General features: G+C 44.0%; 1 protein-coding gene across 5 annotated transcripts in view; it reads left to right on the forward strand.

Annotated features, from left to right (window-relative positions):
• JADE1 (jade family PHD finger 1) overlaps positions 1-15036 on the forward strand; it is a 75464-nt gene extending 60428 nt beyond the window's left edge. For all 5 annotated transcript variants that reach the window (XM_040418440.1, XM_040418443.1, XM_040418444.1 and 2 more), the window contains exons 9-11: positions 5695-6216; positions 9770-9890; positions 12636-15036. In XM_040418440.1, coding sequence (XP_040274374.1) covers positions 5695-6216; positions 9770-9890; positions 12636-13519 — 1527 coding nt within the window. In that variant the 3' untranslated portion in view covers positions 13520-15036. The remainder of the gene's footprint in view (positions 1-5694; positions 6217-9769; positions 9891-12635) is intronic.
• The last annotated feature ends 573 nt before the right edge of the window (positions 15037-15609 follow it).

The raw sequence follows: 15609 nt of genomic DNA on the forward strand, positions 1-15609 counted from the left end.
TCCTTTATTGCTACTTACTGTGTCTTCCATTACTTGTGAACATGACAGCGCAGTCGTTCAGTATGGCATTACACTTGGAAGTAATTCTTACATGCTGCTATTACTAGTCCACTTGTTTCTTGGCTCCACTACATCAGCCCTGCTATATATAAATCTGGGTTTCCTTTTCAGAGGGATCTTGCAGTTGTATATTGTATTCCTCCTGTTCCTTTTTAGATAGAGACACCATAGATATAAATTATTTTTCGTTTCTTGCTGATACAACGTTACTCCTGATCACAGGCAGCAAAACCAATAGCCTACAATACTGGATCTGATAAATGATTGTACTCTCCATAGTGCAACAATCCTGGAGCATCTTTTCTTATAACCCTGCACTGTACTACTTCTGTTAGGCTTCACTCACATCTGCGTTAGGCGCCTCTGTTACAGATTCTTTCCAAAATCGCATAAAATAGCATAGCCTGCTGCACTACATAGCATGCAGCACTATCTTGTCCAGTAAACATGACAGACTCAATCATGTGAACCAGGTGGCTCCCATTACAGTCAGTGAGTTCGGATAGGCACCATTGGTGTCTTTTATGTGACTGATCCATTTTTGATCCTTTTTGTTATTGAACAGAAGAACAAAGGGGCACATTTATTTGGACCAGCGTTTTAGACGCCGGTCTTAATGACCCCTATACCTGGCGGTGGATCCGCCAAAGTTATGAAGAGACGCCAGCCTGTCCATAACTTCAGCGCATCCACCGCTGCTTCTAAATGTAAGATGGCTTCCTTGCTGTGTTACATTTGGACCATTTTCTACCCCTAAAACAGGCGTAGAAAATGGTAAATGAGACGGAACTGCGGGCCCTTCCCCGCCCACCTTTTTAGACCTGGCGTGAGCGGGGAGAAGTCGCAGATGGCGGCGCAAAGGACATTTGCTCTGTAATCTGCGCCAAAAATATGCCTAATTTAGGCATATTTCTGTTTAATAAATGGCCCCCCAGAATTCCTGACACAGATGTGACATAAGCATTTTTCTATCTGAAAATCTGTTCTTAAATTGCCAATTATTACCTCTCCGAATCAATGCTGCCCATGTCACACAATGTGAACACACCCTATTGACAAATTGATTAGTAACGCCCGCTTTTCAATATATGCATACATTTCCAGGAGTAAAAAGCCTTCTTTCACATCTGTGTTGGACACTCCATTCTTGTGTTGCTTCATAGGGCCAGAAAAATAGAATGCAGACAGCTGACATGTTCATTTTTGACACTTTGTGTGCAGAGAGTGCATGGAAACAAGGGCAAGTGGCCACACACAGATTTAGCCCTTAAGTGGAGCTAAATCTGCATGTGAATCCATGGTATGTACAACTGCAAACCCACAGAAGAAGTGGGTCATGGCCTATGAAAGATTCTATAGCTCAGGGATACCCAACTTGCTGCCCCCAGCATGCCTGGAAAGCCAAGAGCTATTAGGGCATGCTGGGAGTTGTAGTTTTGCAACCACTGGAGGGCCGCAGATTGAGCATCCCTGCTATAGCGTGTTATTATTCTCCTGTATACTACTAAAGACATGTATACCTCATTTATAGGTATTGACTTTAAAAGAGTTATCCGACAAATAAAAATATATATCTGGAGTAATGTACACCATTATTTTAACTATATCAATGCAAAAAATATATTCCTCTGCAATGTAAATTTTACTCTTTTAGCTTCTTTACTCACACCTCTGCAACTCTGGGCTCTTCACTTTCTGTGAGTGGGCAGCAGCTCATCCCATGGGAGCATTAAGCTGCTGCATCTCTGTCAGTTCTTGTTAACCCCTTGCTCCCCTGCATAGAAAATAGTTCCTCAGCAATTCCAGTAATAAATTAAACTATGGAATGTAATTCTCCTTCCATAATTTCCTTCTCCAGTGTCTAGAGAGATATAGCTATATATGTCTATGAGCTGAGAGATCACTACACCAGCACTGAGAAGAGGAGAAGGGAGCAGGGAAGCTATTGGGCATGTTGGAATGCAGGAGTAGGTGGACCAGAATTTTAGCCACAGGAGACGACGGCAGGGGGCGCCACCAGAGAGCAAAATGTAATATACATAAAAAACCTAGCGGTTCCAGTCAGTTCTAGTTGCATCACTGTATTCTACTTTCTGCTACAAAGGATCTGCTTGGGTCAGACTTTTTCCGAAATATTTTTGATGCAGATTGATGCAACATTTCAGACGCACATTAGTAAAGTGCTGGATGACTAACGCAATTTACTAGGCATGTACTTTCAGAATAATATATAAGCACACGGGCATAATGTAATTTTTTATTTAATTTTTATGGTTTTATTTGTTTATGTCAAAAGTGTTAAATTTGTCCCCAAACCTGTGGCAGAGAAAAGGGTTAATTGCTGCTTTAAAAATAAAATAATGTTTAATATGCGTTCCAGTCATTATCATATTCCCTGTGGGCATCATAAAAACAGGATGAATTTCATTTCTCAGGGGATGCTGCAAAATCACAGATGTAATTATAGCTTTTTTTTTTTGCTTTTTTTAAATTCCATAATCCCAGAGGGTAGAAAATGAATGTAAAAGCTGGTGTGTAGACTGCAGAGTGCAGCCAGTGTCTGACGCCCCCCACGGTCCCTGGAACTGCAGCGGGCAGTCATCTAAATGCCACAAGATAATGAGTAAAACCTTTCTTTCCGTGGTCTAATTGTTTGCATTGCCCAGGTGATTGCAGTCCTGTGTGCGATGCCGTATTGATCCCCTCCCGACACCACGCAGTCTTCTCTTCATTTTCCAATAACATCTTTTGTAGTTTATGGCGTTGTATTTTCTTGTTTCCTTTATGTTTATTTTTCTGCCGTATTGATTTCCGACTCCAGAACAGCACAGCCTTGGATGATGTAAAGTCGGTTAATAACGGTCTTGTGTGTTTCCCCTTTCATCTGCGTGCTGAATCAACCTGAGCAGCAAAACCCAGAGGAGGGCGAATTGGCTACTTTTCAAAGGAAACGGAGAAATATTCTGTTGTCATTGTGCCTTAGTCTCTGAGGTTAGGAAGCTGTCATGTAGCACAGCCTGGAACATGCACTTTCCCTTAAAGGCACCTTTTTTTTTTTTTTGTCAGATTGTCACACACTTTGCATCACCAGGTTTAGCAGCTTCCAAATAACGTATAGAAGAAACTACCACCACAAGCTTTATGATTTGTGTATGTTACATGTGCGCCTGGCAGCTGAAGGCATCTGTGTTGGTCTCATGTTCATGTGTGTCCGCATTACTGAGAAAAATGATGCTTTTACTATATGCAAATGAGCCTCTAGGAGCAACGGGGGTGTTACCATTACACCTAGAGGCTCAGCTCTCTCTGCAACTGCCGCGTCCTCTCCATTCTGCTTGACAGGACCAGGCAGCAGAAACCTCACACCTGCCTGACCCTGTCAATTAAAGTGGGAAGGGTGCAGCAGTTGCAGAGAGAGTGGAGCCTCTAGGTGTAATGGTAACGCCCCTGTTGCTCCTAGAGGCTCATTTGCATATAGTAAAGCATCATATTTTTCTCAGTAATGTGGACACATATGAACATGGGACCAACACAGATGTCCTCAGCTGCCAGGCGCACATGTAACAGGTCAGCCAGTGTCATAGGTACAGAACTGCTGACAGATGCCCTTTAATATCAACATTAGTGCACTCTTTCGAGATATATTCTGTAAATGAGTATTTTTTTTTTTATTAGTTATGCAGACCAGCTCCAAAAAGCATCCTTCTTGCCAAGCAACCCTGTTCAACAAGGAAACTTCTTCAGATGTTCAGTTATGCACACGTCTGTGACAATACACCTCTTATATCCAGGGCTGAATGGATTGACAGATACACTTGTTCTATTCCGCCACTGCTTCCTATTTGTATACTCCTCTGGGACATGAAACTCGATGCTTGGGTTTGTGATGTACTGCACATGTTGGGAAAGCTGCTGACACATGCTGTAAACGTGTCCATGGGGTTACATTAGACAGATGGAGGCCTTCTTCTGGCCAGTGTAAGTCAGTGTACTGCAAAGTGAGGTATGGAATGGAGTAGTAGACTGCAATTCTTTACAGAGGTATCCAGTCAAAAAGGGAGACTTTTACAGTGGGACCCTGTGGGTGCTGGAGCTTAGAGTAACCCAAGTTCAGGTACCTATGTCAGGTTAGGAGATTTGTTGGTATCACATTGAAGATGATTAACTTTAAAAAAACAAACAAAAGGAAAATGAATCTAAAGTATTCTACACCTCCATAATGTAGGTATGGTGGAGGTCCGCGCAGTGAGACTACGGTGCCAGGCTTTTCTGTATGCTGTTTGCTCCCATGTATTACCGATACATCTGGAGCTATGTACCGTATACAGTATAGAAGCCTTAAATATTGGTTTGCCTCAGCATTGTAACGCTGGCACCATGTGCCCTACATGTATTCAATAATGGCTGCTCTGTAAGACCACATAGCTTCACCTGTATGCTTTAAGTCATTTTCACTAATATAACAGCATTGCTCCTCAGAAGTTTGAGATATTCCATGCATACTTGTGCGTAATATTTGTGGGTATGTATTCAATGTCCTGGAAAAGCACTTCTATTGTGCTGAAAAACAGCTCCCAAGTGCCCGGCTGGGTGGGCTTTGCAGTTTAAAGTGCCCAAGCCTCTGCTCCTCCTCTATCTAGGGCAGTGGTGGCGAACCTATAGCAGGGGTGCCAGAGGCGGCACTCAGATCCCTCTGTGTGGGCACCCACCTTCTGGAAAAAGACTATGGTGTACCAATATGCCTTAGACTTTTCCTGCCATTCATCAGCGCAGGGCACGCTATAAACAGCACACTGAATGCAGGCAGGCTATTATAGCTAAATGGTAAAGTACACGGAAGATACTAAACTGGACTGTAGTATTCAGGTTACATTGCCGTGTTGGCACTTTGCGATAAATAAGTGGGTTTTTGGTTGCAGTTTGGGCACTCAGTCTCTAAAACGTTCGCCATCACTGGACTAGGGCTCCCCCCTCCCCCCTCCCCTGATGTCATGGTGAAGCATCTCAGAATCTTGCGCAGGCGCTGCGCTTGTAGAGATTGCCAGAAGCGGAGCTTCTTATTCTTAGACAGTGAGCAAGATTTTGAGGTACCGTACTTCGCCATGACATCAGGTAAGAGAGGAGGAAGCCTTGGGAGGCTAAGGGAGGAGCAGAGGGGTGGACTGGGCACTTAGTGAAAATGGTGTGACAGACTCAAATGCTGAGGATCTGATGAAGATTTCTACTGAAAACCACAACAACACTTGGCCAGCTTTCTCCTGAGATTTCTACCTACTTCCTCCGGGTCTGTTCACTGACTCCACATGGAAAAGTGAGATTTCGGATCAGTTGACATTGTTACAGTGCAGTGGACCAAACCTGGCAGCAAATACTGCTGAGCGGCTCCCCCTAGAGGTGCTTGGTTGCATTATTGTTGGCTGCAGTGTGGTCTTCCACCCCAATATTAGAATAACCTACTGTTAAAGTTTGATGTGCAGACAGTTTTTCTGTCTTAAAATATTTATTAAAATACATCATGAAAATGGTAGCCATAACTTCATATTTATCATAACCATATCATTCAGGTTTCCTGCTTCTTCATCACATTGACTTAGTCTGTAGAAATCTCTAATGCCTTGTTCTTTTTGCTTTCAGTGCTCTATTAAAAATTGTCGAACTGCTTTTCATGTCACGTGCGCTTTTGATCATGGCCTGGAGATGAAGACAATCCTGACAGAAGAAGACGAAGTGAAATTTAAATCTTATTGCCCAAAGCATAGCGGAAGCAAAAAAACAGAGGATGGCAAAATCATTGAAAACACCAGTGATTTCTTTGGAGCAGCCAAGGCTTCTTCAGATTGTTTGGACGATTTACAAGGTCTTGTTGCCTGCCAACAGGAGGCCAAGCATGGGAGCCAGCGTAAACTGAAACTCCAGCAGCTTGAGGACGACTTCTATACATTTGTCAATGTACAGGACGTGAGTCAGGCCATGCAGATCCCATATGATGTCACTGACTTTGTATACCAGTACTGGAAACTGAAGAGGAAAGCCAACCTTAACAAACCACTTATAACTCCTAAGAAGGATGAGGAAGACAACTTGGCCAAGCGGGAACAAGACTTTTTGATTCGTCGTTTGCAACTGTTTACTCACCTGCGGCAGGATCTAGAAAGGGTGAGATCTTATTTTCTTCTACTTAAAGGGTTTTTCCCATCCAAAAATTGTGGCATATTGCTAGGATATGCCACAAATGTCAGACAGGTACAGCCTCTGGAACCTTCTCCAGTCTTGAGAACGGGGCATCTGAAGTGAAGGAGAGCACACCATGCATACACAGTGTGCTCTCCATTCACTGCTGTGAGACTTAAGAAAAAAGCAGAGCGAGCGTGCATGACTATTTTCGGAGGTCCCATAGCAAAGGATGGAGAGCAAGCCATGCAAGCATAGCCACCTCTCCTTGCACCACTATAGGACTGCTGGAATTTCGAATTAGCAGAGCCAGTGCTCGGCTATTTTCGGAACTCCAATGGAGGGTGTCCAAGCGTGCACAGCTGCTCTATCTTGATTGGAGCTTGTCCCAGATGCATCTATCTGACATTTTTGGCAACATACCACAAATGCTTAGATGGGGATACCCCTATAAATGTCATATGATGCAGTGCTCCAGACTAAAAAAAAAATAAACAGGAGCCATTGGCTCCTAAACTGAAAAATTCAGGAGCCAAATAAAATTTTTAGTCTCCAAATTGAAAATATATATAATTATAATAAAAAAAAGACTTGGAGAAGATGAGACACAGGTCACAATAAGGAGCCAGCACTACATATAGGAGAATACAGCACCACATACCTCTTACATCCAGTGACATCTCCTGTCATGTTGACCTTCTCTTTCCTCTTCTCCATTTGACCCAGACCTCCATGACAAATTCTTTCAGCCACATCTCGTCTCTACAGAGTTTGTTACAGACACGTTAGATTTAAATTTTTCCATCAACTCCCCCATCCTGGTGTCCCAACAATGTTATCCTGCTGCCATTCCCAATACTGTGTCCATGGTGCTCCCCAATGCCCAAGGTACTATACTGCTGAAAAAATAGTGACCCCACTAGAAATAATGTCCCTATAGTGTCTACAGCAATTATACATGCCCCCAGTAATAATAATAAAACCGTAGATCACTCACTCACTCTCTCACACACACACACACACACACACACACACACACACAGTAATTTCCCCCCCACACTGCCCGCACAGTAGTAACTTCCTCCCTCACTTAGTAATTTTCTCCCACACTGCCCCTATATAGTAATTTCCCCTCACATAGTAATTACTCCCCCACTGCCCCCACAGTAGAAATATGCTCCACAGTAGTAATTTCCCCCCATACTGTCCTCTAGTGCCCCCCTTCCAGCAAGTAATGTCCCCCCCCAGTGCCCCCCTTATGGCCAGTAATGTGCCCCCCCCCCCTTACGGCCAGTACTGTTCCCCCAGTGCCCCCCTTACGGCCAGTACTGTTCCCCCAGTGCCCCCCTTACGGCCAGTACTGTTCCCCCAGTGCCCCCCTTACGGCCAGTACTGTTCCCCCAGTGCCCCCCTTACGGCCAGTACTGTTCCCCCAGTGCCCCCCTTACGGCCAGTACTGTTCCCCCAGTGCCCCCCTTACGGCCAGTACTGTTCCCCCAGTGCCCCCCTTACGGCCAGTACTGTTCCCCCAGTGCCCCCCTTACGGCCAGTACTGTTCCCCCAGTGCCCCCCTTACGGCCAGTACTGTTCCCCCAGTGCCCCCCTTACGGCCAGTACTGTTCCCCCAGTGCCCCCCTTACGGCCAGTACTGTTTCCCCAGTGCCCCCCTTACGGCCAGTACTGTTTCCCCAGTGCCCCCCTTACGGCCAGTACTGTTCCCCCAGTGCCCCCCTTACGGCCAGTACTGTTCCCCCAGTGCCCCCCTTACGGCCAGTACTGTTCCCCCCCCCCCCCCCCAGTGCCCCCCTTATGGCCAGTAGCTTAAATCTTATACTCACCTGTGTCCTTTCGCTGGCGCTCACTAGCTAGTGGTACGGCCCACAGATGCGCACACCTTACTGCTGTGCTTCCTGGAACAGGCGGGCGTGATGACGTCATCATGCCTGCCTGGGCTGGGATTTCATTACCAAATAGACCTCAGGCCTGTAGCGTAGGTGATCGGCGGCGGGGCAAGGAATTATTGGCTCCCATGCCCCGCCGCAATATTCAGCTACAGCGCGGCAGCCGTGTCGCAAATGGCGACAAGGCTAAAAAGTCTTGTCGCCATCTGCAAAATTTAAGGGGCGTTGGCGACCAAATGGTCGCCATCTGGAGCGCTGTGATTCAGTGGGGTTCAAAGTCAGAGCATGGACGTTTGCACTTCAACCTAGTTGGCTATCATAATTTAGCGAGTCTTTATTACAATCTTTATATTGTTTTGTGTCTATAGATCCAATGCAGAACTTTGCATCTACATGATAAGACTGCAAACAAACCCTCTGTAGTTTGCTTCTGCATTAACAATACTTTCCATCTGTCCCACTTTTTGCTAACTCGTAGGTTATAGATGGAGGATAGAACGTCCAAGGAATTACAATACAATGGATTTGTTCATAGTCTGTTTCATTGGAGGCCTAGGAGCTATAGAAATATAACAGTAGGAAATGTTCAACCACTTAACCTCCCATGTCTTCTGATAGTGGGTGGTGTGGGTCTCGAGTCGGCAGTGACATCTCTTGACGTTGCTGCCTTAAAGCTCTTTCTGTCCAGCAGAAGCAGGTTGGACGTGCAGCTTTGAGAGATCCTGAGACGATAGAACCATTTATAATCACTTCTGTCCACATAGGGCTCAGTAAGTTATTTAGTGAATAGAAGCATACCTGGCAACCACACTGTCTTCAGATCCTCCCTGGTATGGCATACCTGCTGGGTTTTACAATACCTTTGCCAGTGACCGTCATGACATGGGGTGTTTTCCCCTGTAACTGAGGCTCCTATAGGTAAGAAAATGTCAATGTCCCCCAGAAGTCTTTTATGATCTTTGGGAACATTATGCAACAAAAATAAATATAAACTTAAAACTATTAAAAAAAACACACACCATTAACACAACTGCCTTGTTTATTACCCAAGGCTACATAAAAGACCTATAAAAAAAAATAGGGAAGCTATTTTAATTTTTTTGTGACATTTTACAGATTTAATGAATAAAGAACTAATACATGACATTTTGGGAGGGGGAGTAGACTTAGGTTATGAATACTCATGTTTGTAAATCCAGCTGCATATTATTTCTGAAAATTCAGGAAACAGCAAAAAACTTTCAGATGTAAGGATTAATATTTGTTAACAAACATGAAAAAAATAAAAAAAATTCATAAAATAACATTATAGATGGCTATTCACAAAACATTGGGTTATTGGCAGGTGACTGGCTGCGGCCAGTAGCTGTTTTTGATTTGTTCTTTATTTCAGAAGTTTCTGGAAAAAGTGTACATTGCATAGTGCTTGAAAACTGGCTGGATTGTCTCCCCACAATGCTTATCCCTTGGATCCTATTACATGAATCCTGTGGCTTTACATTGTCGTCTGTACATCTGCTGTGGTGTGGTAATCCTGTGCGAGCCAAGGGAGGATTCTGGCATCAAGTCAAGAGACATCCTGCATGCTAAACAAATGCTCTCCACAAGCTGAGGTTTTCTTTTTTTCTCTGTTTTAGGTACGGAACCTCACATACATGGTGACTAGAAGGGAGAAGATGAAGCGCTCTGTTTGCAAAGTTCAGGAGCAAATTTTTAATCTTTACACAAAGCTCATGGATCAGGACAGAAGCAGTGCCGGTATGATACGTGGTGAACTACATGTGCTCCTGTCTGACACTGAATTCCTAGCTCAGGTTTCCTCAGGAATGAGTATGAATTCAGAAAACTGGCACCTATTATATAAAATTACTAATGTATATATAAAACCAATGGCTTAAAGGGTTTGTCCACACCTTTTAAAGTGATGGCCTCTCCTTAGTATAGTCCATCACTATCTGATCGGCAGGTGTTTGACACCCCACACCCTGATGAACCGCTGTTCTGCAGAAGCTCTGGTGCCGGAAATCTCCGTCTTTAGTGCAGTGGATGAAGCCGGTTACTGCAGCACTGTTCCTGTTCACTTTAGTGGAAGCAATGCTGCATTAACCAGCTTACTTTGCTACAAAACGGATGGAACTGTCTAGTTCCAGTGTCATCTACCAGATCTACTGCAAAACAGCTGATCTGTGGATTGTCAGATTCCCACCGATGAGATCTTGAGGATAGGCCATCTCTTGTAAAGGAGTGGACATCCCCTTTAAAGAGGATCTCCTGGTATGTACCTAAAAAGCCTCTTTCAGCTCCTGTGCAAAGATGATATTTTGAGCAGTACTTACCCTTCAATCACTCTGCAAATTCCCCGATCCTTGCTGGGATCACATGACCACCTGACTGGCTACAGGCTCTTCCTTTAACATTGCAAATGGGATGCGAGAGAGAGAGACATGTGCCATGTCTCTATGATCATACAGACTTTTACACAGGCCAGTTATTTTTATGATTCGCATCGCGGGTGACGCTAGGGAGGCTTTTATCCCCATCGCGGCCTGCTATTGACTAACACCCAACCGACGCTAGATGTTTTCTACTGGGCAACGGGAAGATACAGCAGCGCCCGTACCTGTGTGAGAAGCGTCAAGTACCAAAAGTGTCGAGAAGCTTAAAAAGTCGCAAATTATAGTGCAAATATGCTGTGCGCCATAATTTGCTATTTTTTTATTTATTTTTTTACACCATAATAGTGGCGTCATAGCTTTGATAATTGCCCCTCCTTGTTTCTAATGCAAAATGGAGAATCTAAAAAGTTTCCCTTTTTTTGTATGGTTAAGGCCTCATGCACACGACTGTGCTGTTTTTTGCGGTCCGCAAACCACGGATCCGCAAAAAAAGGAAGCCGCCCGTGTGCCTTCCGCAATTTGCGGAATGGAACGAGGGGCCCATTGTAGACATGCCTATTCTTGTCCACAATACGGACAAAAATAGGACATGCTATAATTTTTTTGCGGGGCCTCGGAACGGAGCAACGGTGTGGACAGCACACAGAGTGCTGTCCACATCTTTTGCGGCCCCATTGAAGTGAATGGGTCCGCACCCAAGCCGCAAAAACTGCGGCTCGGATGTGGACCCGAAAAACGCTTGTGTGCATGAGGCCTTAATAGATGTCTTTAGCAGTCAATAGGTAACATGGACACGCCACAATATATTCCAAGGCTGCTTTCACACAGTGATATGTGGTCTGGTTAACCTAGTCCGCGGGATGGCGCATTTCCTAAACCAACCATGACTGATCTAAACCTAACTTGCTGTATTGTAGTCATCCATGATGCTGTGAGTTCCAGACCAACTGCAGGTATACTGTCCTGACTGACAGGGTCATTTGTGTACATGGCAGTAAATCCACAGTTGGGCTGGAATTTCCATAATCAGATCAATTACCGTATGATGTTTTGAGTTTGGCTCAGCCAAGCCACAATCTGGAAAATTCAGCCATCTCTTGGACCATGTTTCATGAACCCCATAGACTTGTACACAGGTCGAGTCTCCTCCCAGCCCTCTTGTTAATGTCATGTTTTAGTACAGGGACAGGTGTGAATAAATGTGATTGATGAGTGAGCCTGTTACACATATAGGGGGCAATTACAGACTTCCCAGGTCCTCCTCCTTCTCACATAATCCCTGTAGAAAGCCTGTTTTGGCTAGCAATTTTGATCAGCTACTACCATATTTTAATGTACCAAGATAAATAGAAGTTTTAAGCATTTTCATTTCGTTTTCTTGCTGATCATTTTAGAAGGATACAAAAGATACCCTTTGGTAACTTGGGTGGGGATTAAAACAGGAACCTGTATTATTGAAATATAAAAAAAATATATATTTGCATTTATCTTAAAATAAAATAAAAAATTCACTGCAGAATGCTTCCTGTGCGTTATAAACCTCTTCAAATCTGCAGCTCCGTGTGTAGGTGTCTAATCTACAATTTACATTTGTGATCTATGCTTCATTCTCCTTGAAGACCGCACATAAAATGGGTTAGAGCAAGAGGAAACATAAACTGCTTCCTCCCTACTGACAGGAAACCCAGACAAGAAGTTACAAGTTGCCTAGTTAGTTTAGTCCTGTGATTACAGCAGACTCTGCACTTTTTCAAGCACATATTGGGAAGGTTTATGAAACTATCTGAAAGAAAACCTGTGTTTATTGACCATAGCAACCAATCACAGTACAGCTGTGAGTTCTCATAGTGCTCTTGAAAAATGCAGTGCTGTGATTGGTTGCTTTTGGCAACAAAGTATTTCTTTCAGTTTTCAGTAGTTTGTCCTAGTATGTCTATAGCATAAGAGGACTAAAGGGAGCAGTGTAAACAAGCAGGCTTGTAGACAGTCTGAGGGTGCTGCAGCTTCACTGAATCTGAAATCATGAATCCACAGTTTTCAGTGTTACAGTCTCATGTTGACTCAATTCATTGTTACATCTGATCATGTTTTATATTTATTTCCTCAGGTGCCTTTTCAGAAAGCGACCTTCTCTTTAACACCCAGCCATCTGGGCCAGATGCTCCAAAAATTGAGGATTTGAAATGGCATTCTGCTTTCTTCAGGAAACAGCTTGGTTCTTCTTTGGGGCGATCCATGAAAGTATCCCACAAAAAGAGCAGAGACAGAGAGAGGTCATTGAGCAGCATGAAATCACAGTACTCTCATTCGACTTACAGTGATAAAAAGAGGGATACGATACCCATGGAGTCTACATTATCTGCGGAGAAGGCCATTGCCAAGGTGTCACCAGTCCAGCAGAAAAATGGGGCCAGTATGCCAGAACACAGAAAGAGACGAGACAGCCGCCCTCGGTGTGATATTATAAAAGCAGAGCTAAAGGAGAAGCCCTATAGGCAGCAGCACAAGACTCCACGGACAGGAGAGCCAGTGGATAAACAGGTTGAGAACAAGAGAGCCCTAAGCCACTGTAGTAGTAAGACAACTGCCATAGCCACGAAAAAGACCTCCGCTGGGAACAGCTTGTCTAAGTACAGTGGCTCCATAATCAAAATACATTGTAACCAGACTTCAGTAAAAGTGCCTACAAGCCCTGTGAAAAACTGGGGGGGATTCCGAATTCCAAAGAAAGGAGAAAGGCAGCCACAAAAAGCCGGAACTTGTCAATCAAACACAAACTGCCAATATATAGGCCTTGTCACGCCAAATGATAGGACAAAAGATAAACTAAAGCTAGTCAGTGACAATGATGGCTACACCCCCGATGCAGAGATGAGCGACTCTGAAACAGAATCGGCAGAGAAGTGTTCACTACGAAGGCTGTCATCCAGCAACAACATGAGCAGAGGGTACGAGACAGACATTATTAGGAGAAGCATCCTAGCCTCTTAACTGGAAACCTTTCTATATACTCCAGGACAGACTGCTTCTATACAGGAGACTAAAAAAGACTTAAACTGGTCAATAGTCCACTCTTCCTGTACTTACTCCAGTGTGTTTACTTGCACTTGAAATCCAGGACTTTCTTCCTACCCACAATATTTTCTTCCCTATTCCTCTGAAATGCATCTGCTTATGTTGGACATAAGAGTGTGTCTATGGGGCAGGTTTACAAGTTTGAGGGTAGGTGGCACTGGATGTGCTTTCATTTGTCCATTTGGAAGCACAATGAAGTCATTTTGGAGTAATACACAGTTTGGTTTTGGGTACACCAACTTGCACTTGTGGCCCGTTACATTTCCTTGCACTTCTTTTTGATATGCAGGCATGGTCTTAAGTATCTTTTCATTTGCCTGTTACACTGTTATGTTAGCACAATGGCCAATTGGTACTTGGTGGCGTGGAATCAATAATATAATGACCTATAAAGATGCTCCGGTTCACCACCTGGTGGGTGTGTGAGATGCAATATGCACTTGAAATTATTTTGGAAGTTTGGGGTACTGGAATAAAAGGGAGCACCCCTTTCCTCAAAATAAAACTGCACTGTACACACATGTTAATGAGCTGTCCATACTTCTTTGCCCTGCCGCATGTCTGAGTCTCATACTGTTCATGTAGAAGGAGACTTCCAAGGCTACTAGGGCACTTGTGTGCCATGTTTTATTTGCAAGATAATCTCTTGGTTTGATACATGTCTAAGCATTGAAAATGCAACCAAGACATAACGATCCAGCTACACTAAACTGGCATGGTGGGCAGACTATTCAGAAAAGCTCATGCCTGAGAAACCAGCTACACCCAGATATTATATGTCTTGTGGTGTCAGATTGCTCTGAATATGGTTGCACGTGCAAAACTAATGCTGTCTTCTAGAAAATACTGACAGTGATGCTCCTGTATATAGCTATACATGGAACATTACAGCTGGGGACTTGTGAATATGCATTCCGCTCCCACTTTTGGGGTATTCACTACGACATAACTTGTTCCGTTCTGTCGGGGGTATTGAATGCAGACAATAATAACTGACCTCCTTTCATTCCCAGGGGATGAAGGATTTATACAAGACATAGATGCTGGTTTCCATAACTGTGCATATGAATCCATCACTGGTGTGCCTGCTTCCAGTAGAGGGAGCATATATGTAATGAGAATAAAGTGTCCAAAGGAGCTGCTTAATCCAGTCAGATTAGATAAAATGAAAAACACTGCGCTTACTTGCCTGCATTATTTAGCTTTGATGAGTAATGTCTGCAGAGTCTTTTAGCTGGAAAGGTTTATCAGAAAGAATCCTTAGATAGACAAAAGAAAGCCATCTCTCGTTTCAAAGTTCCTTTCTTTGGAATATCGGATATCCTCTATCAAGTTCTTTTTTAAATTTTGTTTAGCGATTTCTGTTCAAGTCTGGTTAAATTAAAGGGGTATTCCCATCACAGACAATGTGGCATATCGCTAGGATATGCCCCCATTGTCTGATAGGTCCCACACCTACAATGAGAACGGAGCGGGGAAATGAACAGAGGGGTGCTAGCTCGGCTATTTTCGTCTGCCCCATAGAAATGAATGGAAGCAGGGGCAACGCGTGCGCTCCCATTCATTTCTATGGGAGCAGCACTTGGTGGTGGACAGACCCCGGGAAATCCAGGGTCTTCCAGCCACGGCTCTCCCCACTCCGTTCTTGTTGTAGATGCAGGTCCCAGAGGTGGGACCCGCACCTACTAGACAATGGGGGCATATCCTAGCGATATGCCCCAATGGTCTGTGATGGGAATACTTCTTTAACCATTTTTATGGCCTTCTAAGGTCTTCCAAGATGTTTGGTAGTACATATGACACCTTCTCATGGTTAACTTAATTTATTTTAGAAAAGGAACACCTAAAAAAAAAAGCCCAGGTTCAAACGGTTGTCCAAGATTTTTGTTTTCTTTCAAAAACCGTGCCGCTCTTGTCCATTTCTATACCTGGTGTTCAGTTGAATAGGGATGAACCTCACAGGCACAGATGGACCAGAGTGACACTGTTTTGTTGGGGGGGGGGGT

The sequence above is a fragment of the Bufo bufo genome, chromosome 2 (genome assembly GCF_905171765.1).
Source record: "Bufo bufo chromosome 2, aBufBuf1.1, whole genome shotgun sequence".
NCBI lineage: Eukaryota > Metazoa > Chordata > Amphibia > Anura > Bufonidae > Bufo > Bufo bufo.